This window comes from Molothrus aeneus, chromosome 8 (assembly GCF_037042795.1).
Source record: "Molothrus aeneus isolate 106 chromosome 8, BPBGC_Maene_1.0, whole genome shotgun sequence".
NCBI classification, from domain to species: Eukaryota; Metazoa; Chordata; class Aves; order Passeriformes; family Icteridae; genus Molothrus; species Molothrus aeneus.
This window is the reverse complement of record NC_089653.1, coordinates 28174705-28190382: the sequence shown is the minus strand read 5'-3', so window position 1 is coordinate 28190382 and position 15678 is coordinate 28174705. Positions and strand designations below refer to the sequence as shown.

Here is a 15678-nt window from a genome sequence, read left to right as displayed (position 1 = left end):
GCCAGGGCTGTGCCTGCAGGCAGGTGTGTGCCAGGGCTGTGCCTGCAGGAGGGTGTGTGCCAGGGCTATCCAGGCAGGTGTGTGCCCTGTCTGTCCCTGCAGGAGGGTGTGTGCCAGGGCTGTCCAGGCAGGTGTGTGCCAGGGCTGTCCTTCAGCAAGGGGCGCCACTGTCCCTGCTCCCTGTGCCACACGCGGGGCTCTGCTGCCACCCAACGGGGACAGGAACAGTGCTGGCCCTGCTCTCTCAGCTCCGTGCAAGCTCTCAGGGTCTTGCTAAAGCAAAACCAGACCCTGGTTGCTGTAGAAGACAGGAACTTTCTGCAGTGAGGACTTTTTGGTAGCTTGTTCCTGACAGAATCTGGAGTTTGTACAGAGCTTTCCAGGTGGTCTTTGAGTCACAAACAGCATGAAAAACAGAATTACTTTCCCTCTTCTACTGAGAATGTCTGTAAGGAGAAAGACTGAGTCTTTGTGCAGGACCTGGGGAGGGTTTAAGGAAAGGAAGATGTGCCTTTGCACTGCTGTGCAGTTCATCCCTTTGGCTACCAATGCTGTGACAGGCAGGCAGTTAATTAAGGTTAATGAACCAAGCAGCTGACAACAAATGCCTCTGTTTGCTTGTTTGCAGATTGTGCTGGCTGTGGAAGAGACATCAAAAATGGACAAGCATTGCTAGCCCTGGACAAGCAGTGGCACCTGGGGTGCTTTAAGTGCAAGGCCTGTGGGAAGGTCCTGACTGGGGAATACATCAGCAAGTGAGTAACCTCTGTCTGCTTCTCTGCTGAACTCCTGGCACACTTTTAGCTGCTAGCAGAGAAGACCTTGCAGCAAAATTCACATCTGGAAGTCCTGCTTTGACCACCTTTGCATAGACACCAAAGTGTTTGTTCCCAGAGAGAGCTGAGCTGGGAAAGTGAACTGCAAAGTGCAGCTGAAAGCTCATGTTTAATGATGCCAGTTTATATTTAATACCAGTCTGAAAGAGGTATCATTCCACATTCCCAGAGAGAATTAGGTGGATTGTTGCACATGTTTTCTGTAGTAGCCAGATAAACATTGTGTCATTTTGCTTCCCAACATGTGATTTTGAGGACAAAAAAATACTAATTTGTCCATTTCTTACCTTTTCTACATAATACAATAAATGTGATGGTGTGATTGACCTGACATTGTATTTCTCATCGCCATATAAGAAACCAATGAAGAGGGTTTTGAGTTGAAGAAGGTGTAGAGGAAGAGAATAGGGAAATGATAAAAAGAGCAGAAATGAAGATACAGATTATTTTTCCCCCTTCAAGCATATAGCAAAGAGAAAAAATAATGAAACAATGTACGTTTCACAAACCTGTTATTTGGGTGTATATTTTATTTATAAGTAATTTCTGTAATTTCTCAAAAACAATCTGGTGCCTGAGTAATGCTCCTAGGCATTTCTAGTGTTTCCACTTTTACTGTATGTTCCTTGTTCACACAAAATACTACATTACCTTACACTTAAAAGTAACTGCTTATGGCCTTGCAGCCTACCAAAGACTTTTTTTTTTTTTTTCTGAAGTGAACAAAAACTGTCTGCTTGTGCTAGACTGTGATTTCCTCTCAACCCCAGAGACAGCTACACTGATTCCCTGGAGCTGCACTACTGTAGGTGTAGAGAGTCTGCTCTGAAGAAGGAGGATTACTTCAGTAGTTTGTCCTGGATGCCTTCTCTGGATGGAAATTTAAGGAATAATTCTAAGAGGCATTAGTGAGAATGTTATTTTTGTTTCTTGTGCTACAAAGTGTTTCCCTTGAACTCTCCCCATTTACCTGGGTCTGTGTATAGGACTTCCAAGCTGAAGACAAATGAAGAGAGTAAGTCATGCTGTAACCTGTTTAATAAGAAGTGGTTTGTAATTTGTGAATTTTCTTTTTCAGAGATGGTGCTCCTTACTGTGAAAAGGACTACCAAGTTCTTTTTGGAGTCAAGTGTGAAGCATGTCACCAGTTCATTACTGGGAAAGTCCTAGAGGTAGGTGTTCTGTGAACTAGAGTTTATGAAGAATTGAGCCACCCATTATGTCCTCACCTAACTGCAGAGAATACAAAAATTCTCATAGAAAGGCTTCCTGCTGATTCTAGAACAAAGTTGCTGATTTTCAGAATTATTTTCAGTGCTTTCGTTCTGCAGTCATCTGGAAAAGTGTGTGATATAGAATTAATTGCATTAGTTTCTATGGATCTGTGGTTTCTGTTTTTCTCTCTTCATAGTGATCTGCAAAGGACATTGCACTGCTTATTCTGTCAGATTTAATATATTTACAGAAATAATTTAAGTACTGGAATCACTTTTGGCAACTATAAGTTTGTCAGAACTTACCACATGAGATTTACACATGATTTGAATGATGCTGAGAAGATGAGAGGGAGAAATGTGCCGGAGAGGTAAATTATGTGTTCAGAAATGAAAAGGCAGAAACCATCTGAATAATCTCCTTTGCTGACTCTTATTTGGAGTCCTCAAGGTTCTCACTGAAACCACTCAAATCTTTTTAGAGATGTCAGCACCACCCTCCATCTGTCATGGCTCTGGCAAATCCCCTTTGAGCTGGAATCCTTGAACTATGCTTGGGTTCCTCTGTGCCATCACTGAATTGTTTAAGGGGCCAAAACACAGAGGATCTTCCTTGTCATTGAGATTTGAGAAACAAAACTTAACTCTTGTCCCTGTAGGAAACTGCTCAGTGGAAAGAACCTAAGCCTTGGGCTCAGATCAGGAGCTGGAGTGTATGTTTTTGAGCAAATAACTGAAAATATACCTGAAATTGTCACAAAAATAAAAGCAGCTGGAAGTTGCAAGTGACAAGTTGCAGGTTCCCTTCTTTGTGTCCCATCTATTACACATGTAAGACTGGGACAGCCCTGTTGTAAGAAGTTTCAGGCTTGACATAAGATGGTATTGTGGTTTAGTTGTGGAGGTTTCTCTGGCTCAGCATCCAGAATATGAACCATGAGGGACTCAGAGCTCCTGTGGACACCCTGAGCATTTGGAAGGATGCACAGTTCTTTCATTAGCCACACTCTCAGCCTGCCTCCTTTGAAATGTGTGTCTGATTCCTTTGGAGACCTGCACAGATAATTACTGAGAGCAGCCTGGCTTTTCCCCTGAGTAGGAAGGCTGTGTCTCTGGCTTTCTTCTTCTGGCCTGCCACCATCTGCTTATCTATTCCTGTCTACTGATGAGTTTTTGAAATTTACTATTGTGCATTGGAGACACTGCAGTTGCAATGCTGTGCAGGAGGCTCTGCAGGAGAGAAGTAATTGGATTTGTGAGATTGGAAAACATAAAATAATTCTAAAATTGTTTTAGGTGTACATGACAGTTGCTGTCACCTATAAGCAATGCAACCTGTTCAGATGAAAATGACAAAAGAGAGGGTTATTGGAGTCTGTGGAGGGCTGGGAAGAAATAAACTATTTCTGTCTGGAGCATTTTGTGAAGTTGCTGTGACTATAGCAAGGTTGCACTCATGTTACTCTTCCTAGCATCAATGAGGAAGAAACCTAACTGTTTAAGGGGTCATGAGCTGTATCCCATCAGAACTGCATAAACTGAGACTGAGGAAAGATTAGTTCAATTCACCTGGAACTTGGCTGTCCATCATAATTTAAGCTAACATTCATTCATAATTTAAGCTAACATAACATTCATAACATTCATACTTTAAGCTAACATTCTGTATCCCAGAACCTTGGTGCTCATTTTGGCCCCAAGGTGAGTTTCTCACTTCATAGTTCTTATTCTTCTATGGCTATTTATTATCAGAAGATGAGACAGCATTTGCTGCAGAAAGGGAGCATGTCCAAACTTTTGCAAGAGTGTCCCTCTTCTCAGAGTCAAAATCTAATAGAAAGGATAAAGTTTTTTCTATCTAACCTGGCCCTTGCAGCATCAGATTTTTCTGATGAATTAGAAACAGACCTTTTGAATGATATTGTCAGTAATGGAAACATTAAGCATGCTAAGTTCTGGTTCAGTCTAGAAATTTTACTTGAATATTTGTGGCTCTCACTGGTTATCAGAGACACAACCCAAAATACTGCAGCAGAGGGCAGCAGTGGTTCTTAGCACATAACTGAGACCAAACTCCTTGATGGCCTGTAGAACTTTTGTTGCTCTGATTGCTGTCTGTAAGGTGTAGGCTGGCCAAGTCATAAGAAATTTTCACAAAAAAAATCAACATTGTGTAGGCAGGGAGGCCATTCAGACACTGGCTTTGCTGAATTGCAGTGTGTATTAGCAGCTTGGATAGTCCATGATTAAAGTTCTCCCAAGTATCATCTGGGAATGCACATTCAGGACAGATATTCAGACACTCTGTGTCTTTTTAAGTTTGGAAGATGCAGGTGAGCAGCTACTGTTGAACAATCAGAGCAGTTATCACAACTGTGGGCTTGCTTGGTGGCTCCTCCCCGTCAGACACGCACACTTCCAAAGGGGCAGCACTAAATACTGCCTCGAAATATGGCTCAAGGAACTAATAAGTCAAAAGCTAGCATGGGAAAATCATGTGTCAGCAACGTGTGTGTGTCCCCTTGGGCAGGAGAGGTCATGTAAAGGATGGGGTCAGGGCATGACACAAATCCTCTGCTAATGATGGAGAGGAGATCGGAAGCAGCCACAGGAGATAATTCACAGCACAGGAAGCCACAGCTCACAGAGGGCTGCAGGCCTGTTTGAGGCAGGACAATTAACAATCTCCTTATCCTGTACTTGAAATCACCCACAACCTTTCAGTTCACCTGAAGTTTTAATTTAGATGAAGCTTGAGATTCTCAGAGGAGGATTACTGTCTTCCCTCTTTGTTTTCTTTGGGAAATGTGGGTATTTTGGATGATTTATATCATATGGGTTGTCTCTTGTTCTGCTGTTTCCCCCTTGAGAAGGAAACCATAATTTTGGTATGAAGTAGCACCCTTACAGGAATTGTCTAGGTAGAGGTTATGTCTGCCCAGCCCAAATTATGCCTACTAACATGCAGTCAGAAAAAACCCCAAAACGCTTCATATTTTGCATTTGTTAATAAAAATGATTGTAGCAAATGTCCTGTAGTAAACATAGTGATCAGTGTATTTCATTTGTCAATAAAAGAATTCATTATGTCAGAAGCAGAATCTGCTATCTCATCATCTTCATCCAAAGAAATTATTAGAAGTGGTTGAAGGGAATTATATGGTACATTTTGCACAAAAACTTCCCTCTAATGGATCAGAAATGATTAGCAGCAAGCCCTTTTGGTGCTGCTTTATTTTCTGCTTATTCCATCCAGGGCAGTCTGTAGAAATACTGAAGGGAGATGAAAGCGTGAAAGTTAGATTTGGGTTCACAGAGGCTGGTGCTGTCTATTTTACCTGTAAAAACCTATTTCACTTATTTATTCATTTTGAGGAGTTGAGATTCTTTGCAGCATTTCAGACTTGCAACTCCTCCTTGTTTTGTCCCTCAGTATGGCTTTAGCACCTCTGAGAAAGTCAGATTTTTCAGTCTCCTACAGTGAACAGCCAGCAAGACAGACAGCCACTCCTCCTCATGTGCACCTAAGAGTCTTCATCTCAGCAGCAGCTCTGCTGTGCCCCTCAACAGCACCCATCAGAAAAGCCAAGGTTTGGGTTCAGACTGAGATTCGAGGCCAGACTCCCTCCAGCCACTCTGTAGAGATGATCCCTTTGCTCAGTTAGGAAATGCATTAGGAGAAAGACAGGACTTATTTTGCTAATATCCTCAAATCATGGAAGAATGCTCTTTTTTTTCTAGGTCATAGGTGTAGCAACTTTCAGTAGCCATGGAAATATGCAGGAAAAACACCATGTGCATTTAAGTCAGCTCAGATATTTGTGATGTATTATTTGGCACATTGCTTTCTGTGCCAAATACTCACAGATGATAGATGAGTGCATGCCAACACAATAAATGTGGTAAATGTCCAATATGAAATAGATATTGCAACTTTCTTGAGCATAATGAATACTTTAACGCTTCAGTGTTTCAGGAAATGTTGTCAAGGCAACAGAGATCAGTGCTCTTCCTTGGATTTCTCTAGCAGAAAGGAATCTTTAGTTATGAAAAATTACTCTTTTCCCATTAACTCTGGTAAAAACTGTTTTTAGCAGGCAGTAACAGCATAGGGAGAGTGAGGAATTCTGCACAGACTTCCCACTGAGCAATGGTTTTCAGAGCTTCAGGGTTTGCCTCTTGAAAGATGCCTGTCTAATCCTAAACCTGAAAATTTCTGTGCAACTCCACAAATCTGAGTAAACTTGACCATGTATTTAGCCACTTGAAAGATGTCAACCTAAATGATTTTTGTCTAATGTGTTTTTCATACACAGCATAACTGCTACTTCAGGGCTTAATTCAAAATATTAAATGTTAAATCATTGAGAAGCTTCCAGCTGACTTCAGAGAATGGTGGATCATCCATGTATTCCATCTTTGCTTATCTAAAATGTCTTACAGCACTTGTGAGCAGTATTCTCTTAGCTCTGCAAAAGAAGAGATGAGGGCAGAAAAAGGTGAATATTTTGCGTGAAATTGTATGAAAAGACCGAGGATAAGACTGAGGTTTTACAATTTTCACCTTTTCCAGCTGTAACTGATACGAGCAGGATTTGATCTCATGATGTAGAGATGTACATATCTGCTCTCAACTGCCTTAACCATCTTGCTACTCCACACATTTATTTTTATAATGCTTTTTGCTTAATATTAATTGGCAAAAAAAAAAAAAAAAAAAGCTATTGTGTGGTTTCTCCTGGCTGTGCATAGCTCTAGTTCCTGCTCCAGGGGCTGCTGCCTGCCCTGGGTTTGCTTCCTCTGCACTGTTGAATCTTGCACCCCACCTTGTAAGCAGTGGCACTGTGCCATTTTCACAGATGGACCTGAAAAGAGTCCAGGCCACCAGAAGGTTCCCTTGATTTCAGACTGCAAGGTCAGATCAAGTTCTAAATATGTTTGTGATAACTGTAATTTATGCTGAGCTGCTGCTGATTTTAAAGAGGAGTAGTCATTTAAGATGTGGTACTTAACATGAATAAAGTTTAGTACTTGTAAATACTGTTACTTAAATTGCCAGAGTTTTAAGATGTCTCATCTATGCTGTAACTAATTCTGAAAGGTGTCAATTCTGATACACCTGACTTCTGAAGTTGGAAGGAAATAATAATTATGCAAGGGGAAAACCAAACAAACTGTGAGAGCTGCTACATTTGTCTAAGAAAATTGTATCTGTGTTTAAGAGGCAAAGAATGTGACCCAGAAGAGCCTGTAAGTTTCTTCAGATGTTGTTTTCAGAGCTAGATTTAGAAACCTGTGCTGTGAGGGATTCATAGAAGTTTCCGCTGAATCTTTAGACTTGAATGAGTCTGTTCTAAATACTAAATAAATAAACAGATAAATACAGTCACAGAACAACCTTGCTGGTTCCCAGACAAACTGTAAATGGCATTTGAACAATGCCTGTCTATGCTGTTGAAGTGTTGCCTCCTGCAAACACTCACCCATGTCAGCAGCTCTGCTCATGTGAGTTTTAGCATTCAGATGCTTCAGCTGATTGACTTTCAGAGACACTCAGAAGAGTGCATGTTTAAGTCATCTATTCTAGGGAGACTTGGGCTCATAGCTCATGTGAAAACATCACCCTTCTCTGCAGAGATCCATGGACAAAGTTTGTCAGGTACTTCAGTACAGTCCTGTGTTCTTAAAACACTTTCTAGATTGAGGAGCCATGTAGAGAATCTCTTAAACTGGGATTTATTTCAATTCTATTCAGAAATGTTAAATGAAAAAGTAGCATATGGTCTTCTGCCAAATAAAGTATTTAGCAAGGCTGTTTTCATAACAATAATGCATAACAACAATTTGTGGAGTTACACAGAAATAACAAATAAAAGGTAAACAAGTATCATAAAATATTTAATTTACTGGATTTTAATGATGCAACCTGTACTGGTAATACAGGTTGATGTGAAGTAAAAGTTCAAACACTTTCATAAATGAAGCAATTGATGAACCAAACAGAGACTGATGATAGGATGGATCCAAACAGGTTTGGTGGTATATTAAAGCTGTGGAAAAATAATATATCTGAAGAATGTACTACCATTCTGCTTTTATAGCATTAGATATCTTCTGCTTTAGGTGTCTTACAGGCTTGGGAGAGACTTTGCTCTCAACCAGTCACTGCTGTCATCTACAGACACCAAAAATAATCCAGGGGAAAAGGCCACAGAGTGTATGAGAGGCAACAGCAGAGTTCAGTGTGTGATTTGTTAGTTCTGTGATTTGCTTTGTTTGTGTTTAATTTTACTGCCTTTAGAATAAAGGAGAAAATGTGAGCATTGCTTGAACATCCCAGGTAAATGCTGGCAAAAGCAGAAGCACATGCTGTGCTCATTTGCTCTCTTAGTCAGGTGTGTACAGCAGAGCACAGGATCTTTTTGATTGTGGAAAATACCTGGGAGAGATCAGACAGGGTCAGATTGAAAACTCATCCAGTGTTCCTGGAGTGTGCCTGCAGCATGATCTCGCTCCAAAATGTGCAAACAGGATCAAGGCATACAGGTGCCAGTGGGAAGTGGCCCCAGCACTCGGGCTGCATCAGTCTGAATGGGGCTGGAATACAATCTCAGTGAAACTCCGTGTTTGTAACAGAACTAGAACAACACCCAGGAGGCTGCATAAATTCTGTATAAATTCTTCAGAAGCTGTGGAAGTAATATTTAATAACTTCCAGAGGAGGAGAGCGCCCAGTTCATGGTCAGCAGATGCCTCTCCCCAAGGGAAAAATGTGAATTGTGTGGCCACCAAACAGTGACACACAGGAGTGGTGAGGGAGGGTCCTGCCCCTGCCTGCCCCTGCCTGGCCCGCTGTCCGTTTCCTTTTCCTTTTCCTTTTCCTTTCCCTTTCCCTTTCCCTTTTCCTTTTCCTTTTCCTTTTTTTCCTTTTCCTTTTCCTTTTTTTTCCCTTTTCCTTTTCCTTTTTTTCCTTTTCCTTTTTTCCCTTTTCCACCAGAGTGGGATGGCCGAGCTGCAGCCCGGTGGGTTTGATGTGCAGGGATGTGATGTGCTGGCTTTGGTGGGTGTGTGTAGCAGCAGCAGCAGGAGGAGGAGGAGGAGGAGGAGGAGGAGGAGGAGGAGTGCAGCTCCGGGCTGGGTGCAGCTCCAGGCTCAGCAGAACCAGGCACTGCTCTGCTCCTGCCTGAGCCCCAGCAGAGTGAGGAGGGAATGGAGCTGGACTGAAAAACCTCTCTGAGAAGGTAAACAAAGCCCTGGCTGTGAGAGCAGAGCTGAGCCGGGAAGGGCCATGGCCGTGCTGGGAGGGCAGGGGGGCAGCTTTGGGATGGGGCTGCAGGGCTTGCCAGGGGGATCAGAATGGGTACTTGCACTTCTGTCCCTGTGCAGCAGAAGGAATTTTGTTTTAAAGGTTTAGATAAGGAGAGGGCAGCCTCACGTGTTTTTAAACTGCCAGGAAGAGAGGAGAATGGCACAGAGCTTGAGCTGTTTCTGACTGCAGCTGATAGCTGTGTATGGAACAATGCCATTCTCTGCCTTAAATAATTCTTGATAGAGTTTCTTGGCTCTTTCAATCACTTTGGAGATTTTTTTGTGCATAGAAATAAGATTAGCATTTGTTTCTAGTTTCCCTGTGTTTTTGCTGAGAAATGTGTTTTATCAGTTAATGTGGAACACTGATTTATTTTTTTCTTCATGTGGAGTTCGTTTGGATAAAAGCAGGGAAGTGAAAAATGTAATAGTAACTCAAAATACGGATAAATTATTCAAACAGGTTGCCTATGTAGCTGTGTAGCTACATAGATTTAACTTAATTTAGACTACCCTTCCCTGATGAAAAACAAATACTCTGCTGTAATACTGAGAACACCACACCAGGCACGAGATAAAAAAATCTAGAATAAATATACCTGCAGAAAAATTATATCAATTACTCGATGTAAAAATCTTTCTAAGAGGATTTTAGTGGTTCCCCCCCATCAAAAGATTGAATTTGGCAGGAGGGGTATCTGTAGTTGGGAAGGACTTGATTTAGAAGTATCTGAAGTTGACAGAGCCCTAACAGAAGTTCAGTTGCCATGGCAGCATAATCACAAGGCATTAACTTCCCAGCAGTGGTTTGGAAACCATCCTTCAGTCAATTTGAACATCAATAGGAAGGGGAGGAATGTTAAGAGGATGTAAAGATGGTGAATAATAAGAGCAGGTTGTAACAAGTAATTTGAAAAAATAACCAATTAAAGCTTCCTTATTGCCACAAAGGGATTTGTGAAATCTCTCAGGTGCTTATAAAATTATGGCTTATCTTTATAAATTGTTTTTGTGAGTACAGTGTTGCTGATTAGGATCTATATATCCTGGCAAAGCATCTTTAGCATCTACCTTGTTCGTTTAGTTAAATATTCTCTGGTGTGTTTCTTGTACTAAATATTACTAAAAAACTTTAGCAGACTGATCACTATTCTTTAAAATTACATTTCAGTAGAGGCATTTATATGAGCACAAAGTTTCTTGCCACCACCAACAGCCTTTGTGACAAATAGCCACTGCTGCTATTCCAGTAACATGGAACAGACAAAATAAGTAGCTTTTTCATATATCTAACACATTCTGCTTTTAGCAGAAGATCACCTTACCTGGCTGAATGTATTATTTGTGTTAGCTAACTGTATTAAGAGTTCAGTTGCTTGGTTGCACTGCAGAACACATCTTGTTTTTTGGGAGCAGACCCCTTTAGGGAAAACATAATGTTTTTCTTTTGTGGCCCCCATTGCTTCTTCTGCTCATCTTTTAAACCTTTGCATTGTGCTGGTCCTACCTGCCAAAATCACCCACAAAAGATAGAAAACTAATCATGATCCCTGCACCAAAGTGTTCAGACTGAAGCAGAGGTTCCTGCAGTGTCCCAGCCCCACTGGCAGCTGGGATGTGGTGCAGGGGAATGTGGCTGTGCCCTCTGCAGCAATGTGAAATTCCTAAAGTCACTTTTTTGTTTCTCCTGGACTGAGATCACAATCAGAAATGGATTAAGTGGTGAAATATTTTTTGCAGGATTCTGATGTTTCATTTATAATTCCTGATTTAAGCCTTCCTATCAGTGAGAAGTTTACAACTGACTTCTAGAAGACTGGGGTAGAACTTATACCTATCTCCCATAAAAAATAATTGTTGGGAAGAATGCAGCAATAACGTGTTTGAAATCTGAGAAGTGGAGAAGAGCCTGTTGGGGCAAGTCTGTAGCTGTCACCTGTAGCTGGTAGGAGGCTCCATCCTGGTTCTGTGCTCAGCACTCACTTCATGAGGACTCAGCCACCCCTCTCTTTTGTCTGCTTTGTCAGGGTGTTCTCCCCAAGGGGAAAAAACAGTTAAGGAAAAACAAATACTAACCCAAAAGATATGTTTGGAATCTCTCAGGACTTTGAAGTCCACAGCATTAAACACCTGTTTTTTATTGAGCAGGTGGTTTTACAGATGAAGAAATGGGAATATTTTATGGGTGATCAAATGTTTGAAATGACCACCTGAAGTACAAGATAGGTAGATGTTAATTATATGTTTATGCTACATTAGAAGATCATACAGGTTTAAAAGCTCTTTGGATAGATATCTGGGATGTGTGACTTTTATAAAAAGCCTTTTTCTTTTTAAGAGGGAAAATAGCACACATTAAGAGATGCATCTTTTCAACACCAGCAGTGCAGATACCCTGGCATTTAAACTGTCTGTGAAACTAGTTTGGGTTTTTTTGTGGTCTGCAGAGATCAAGGAAATAACTCTTATAAATCCTTTAAGTAGAAGTTAAAATATTAAGAAATTGACTTTTACATGTAGGATTTGGAGAGAGAGATTTGTTATGCATAAAGATGGATTTGCTGTTGCTTAGAGTTCTGTAAAGCAGTTGCATCTTGGCTGGAAACTTTTTTCCTAGGAGTGAAGAGAGAGAAAACTGAGACAGTAAGAAACTTTAAGCAGATTTATCTCACCATCATGCTTGAACTACTGCTGTTGAGGCAAAATCATGGAGATGCTGTAGTCAGTGGAAGATCAAAAGGCAGCAAATGTTGTTAGATATCCCTTTCATCCCTACAGTAATATGTGGGAATAGTTTTTCTGTGGTAAATAGAAATCTTGATTTTTATATGAAGCTGAAGTAAACAAGATAGGGAATAAATTCCCTACTGTGTCTTGGCTCCACCATGCATACTCTGGATATTCCTGCCAGCAAGGATTCAAAAATGTACTTGTATAGTTTTGCAGCTGTAATTGGAAATCATGTATATCAGCAATTAGAAGACTGACAAATAGAAAAAAAAAGGACTTGTGCCAAAAAGAAAAGGCTCTGCTTGTAGCATAGTACATGTTGGTGGTCTGACATTTATTCAAAGTTATCCTTTTTGAAAAAGAGTCAACTATTTCTCTGCATTAACTATCCACTGGTTACCCTGATGTCCTTTCTTATTTCCATGTTAAATTTAGTGTAACATTGACACTTTGGCCAGAATTACAAAACAAGGATTCCTGAGAAATGTCTGGATGTAGTCAAATACAGGTTCATAACTGATATGAATGATTGTGGAGTGTCTGGGAAGAAAAATATTAGAAGTAAATTTGTCCTTTCCCTAGGTTGTCATCTGTTGTTTGTTGTACCTCTTGCTGTAAGAGGTAGTAGATAGCATTGCAGTTAATCAAGGATAAAACTCCATTCTTTAGACTTTTTAAAGCATTATCAGATCAGACTGGTTGCAATAGGATCAGTTTCCTACAAGAGCAGGATCTAGTCACTAACAGAAAAAAATATTCCCTGCTAAATTCCCACACAAGATGTTTCCCTGTCAGAACAGTCCATCAGTCTCTGTGGTACAAACTGCCATAAATTGCATGTTGCTTTGTTTCTTACAGGCTACTTTTGTTTTATATTCTCTGGTTGTTTTCTGTGGATGTACTGAGTCTGACCTCATGCATTACTCCCCTTCTTTGGCCCTTGCAACTCTTGTTTCTCTGTTGTTTTTGGGACACTCCCTGTGAAGTGAATGCAGATACCAGAGTGGAGCCCAGGCTCTGCTGAATCACATGCCAAAGCTTGCATGGTTCCTGAATCAGCCTTCTGACAGAGAGCTGGAAAGGCAGTTCTGTGGGAGATGAACAAGAAAATTGGCTACAGGTACTTAGGTCTAGTGCTGTCCCAGGCTGGTTTTCTGAGAATTTTTCTCTGCCTGGCTCTGCTGGAAGCATTAATTTTGGTCCTGGGTGAGTTGCCTAAACTCCCAAGCTCTCGCTTTCTTCACCACTCAAAGGTGGTTTGAACTTGCCCATTGAACAGTTTAACATGAATGTTTCCTGGAGCTGTTGTCCCAGCCTTCCCCAGGGCACAGAGCCCTCCCTGCCACAGTGCTGAGCTCTCAGGGTCAGCAGCAATTTTGGGGCTGATGCAGCTCACCCAGCCCCAGAACTTCCCCTGGCCTTGCCCTGGACCTGTCTCAGTGAGCCACAGGTCAGATCAGCCAAAGCTGCCTTCTGGCTCCAAGGGATTTTGCTGTTTAGCCAAGACAGGTCTCAGTGAACTGATTTAACTCTCTTGGAAAATTTTCCAGTGTGACCTGTGCTCCCTAGGAGCTGCCTGATACATTTGCCAAATCTTCTCTCTATGAAATGCCCATTGGAATGGATTTTAAGGTCAGAAGCACTGCTAAAGTCATCTTGCTTGACCTTCTCTTTTCAAAATCAGAGCCTTTCCCTAGAAACCAAATGGAAGCTTATCCTTTGGGAAATTACCCAGTCATGAAAACTGAAGAACAGTTGCAAGGCCAAAAATTTTCCCTCATGCTGCTTAAATTACCTTTGCTTTTTAGAAACTTCACCTTGTTTTGAGGTTAAATTTGTCTAATTCCAGCTTTTTGATGCCACAGTGTTTTCAGTGGGATTGAAAAGCTCCTGCTCTTTCCTGCTATTCCATCCTTTCTCTGCTCTTCATCACCTGTCATTGTGACCTGGTGCCCTCTGAAGCCTTTATCTGAGTACTGATTTGACTCTGAGTCCTTCAGGACCACAGCTGAAGGCTCACCTTGTGCTGATGGTTCTGCACTGAATTCCCTTCTGCAAATCCACGTGGACACACCCACCAGTGCTATATAATTTTTTCTGCTTTTCCTTTATATCCTTTGTGTGCATGTATAAATGATCAGAAGAGCAGGTCCTGTCAGGTACTCTGTGACAGCCTTTCCTGGGAGAGTTTAATGATGTTCCCCTACTCCTCTGTCACTCGCTGTTGCCCAAACCATGGCTCAGTCTCACAGGGCCTTGCCTTCTCAATCTGCAGATATTTTCCATCAGTCTGTTAGAACACACTTGGTTGGTTTAGATGGCTTAAACAAGCACTGCCTGTGAGTCACCAGCAGCTTTACCAGGGCAGGTTTTGTGCTCTTGCCTTGGCCAGTGGTACCTCATGCTGTGGGTTGAAGGAAGTGATCTCTGAGGTATTTGGCTCAGCAAAGCCTCCCCTGCTATCAGGGCCATCTGTCTCAGCAATGCCTTGCTACATTTTCCTTAAGCCTCTTTGAGTTCAAATTATTCAGGTCTTGAACAATTTGTAAATCTTGGTTCGTTAAAAACGCTGTTAAAAAATATCTTGCTCAATAAACAGTATCAAACAGGAAATTGGCATTGTCAAACACAGACCCTAAAGATACACATCCTGAATACACCTGCCTTTTTTATGTCATTTTTCATCATTTTTCATCTACAGCTAACAAGGGAATTTTGCCTGATCTGTTTTTGTTTTTTTCACATTGTACTGTAATAAAGATTTTTAATGTCTTTAAACATAGTGTCCCTGGTTATTTCTTTGCTAAATTTATCTTTCCAACTAGTTATATTTAATTTAATTACTTAGTCATTGCCTTGTTTTTTCTCTTCAGTTAATATTATCTCAGTTCTTATGATTTGCACCCACAGCAGAGCATCTTAAAAATTGTTTGGTTTTCCTTTTATGGTTACTTTAAGATCTAGGAATATGTATGTTCCTTCCAAATGCCACATGCATGTATAATTATCTATACATATCTAACACTGCTCTCTATTTCTGTTTGTCCATACATTCAATCAAATCATTTTTGGAGATACATGCTAATTTTTGAAAATGCTAAAAAGATTTTATATTAGGATGAGGTCCAATATTTGTTACCTGCTGTCGGGTGCAAAGCTTTCTCATTTATGAAACAAGAATAAATAATAAATGTTGAGTTTTTTAAGATACAGAGGAGGTTTGTTACTAGCTTTCTAGCTAAATTTCAGCAGGTTGGAGTCAGCTGTATTTCTACTGGCTGAGGAAGTTCTTTTAAGTTCAGGCTGCTTTCATTTGGGAGCTATTGTTGCAGCACTGCAAATGCAGCTGCAGTGGATGTGACCTGCACAACATCAGGCTCTGTTATTTGAGGAAGGGGTTGAGGGACCAACAATCACTTCATGGGCAGAGTTAAAAGGAGAAGCAGGGTGGTGTCTCCCTGCTCAGTTCCAAATTCCTGCTAACTCAGTGGCTCTCATCCCCTAATGGGAGAGAACTCGAGGAGGATTTGGGAAGCGGGAGATTCCCGGTGTTGTGGAAGGTTGGATATCGTGTGTATCCGGCCCAAAAC

General features: G+C 41.2%; 1 protein-coding gene across 1 annotated transcript in view; it reads left to right on the top strand.

The window, feature by feature from the left end:
- The window catches only part of ABLIM1 (actin binding LIM protein 1), a 142719-nt gene that overhangs the window by 69788 nt on the left and 57253 nt on the right, over positions 1 to 15678 (top strand). Inside the window, exons 5-6 of the mRNA XM_066555000.1 lie at positions 629 to 755; positions 1915 to 2008. Coding sequence (XP_066411097.1) covers positions 629 to 755; positions 1915 to 2008 — 221 coding nt within the window. The remainder of the gene's footprint in view (positions 1 to 628; positions 756 to 1914; positions 2009 to 15678) is intronic.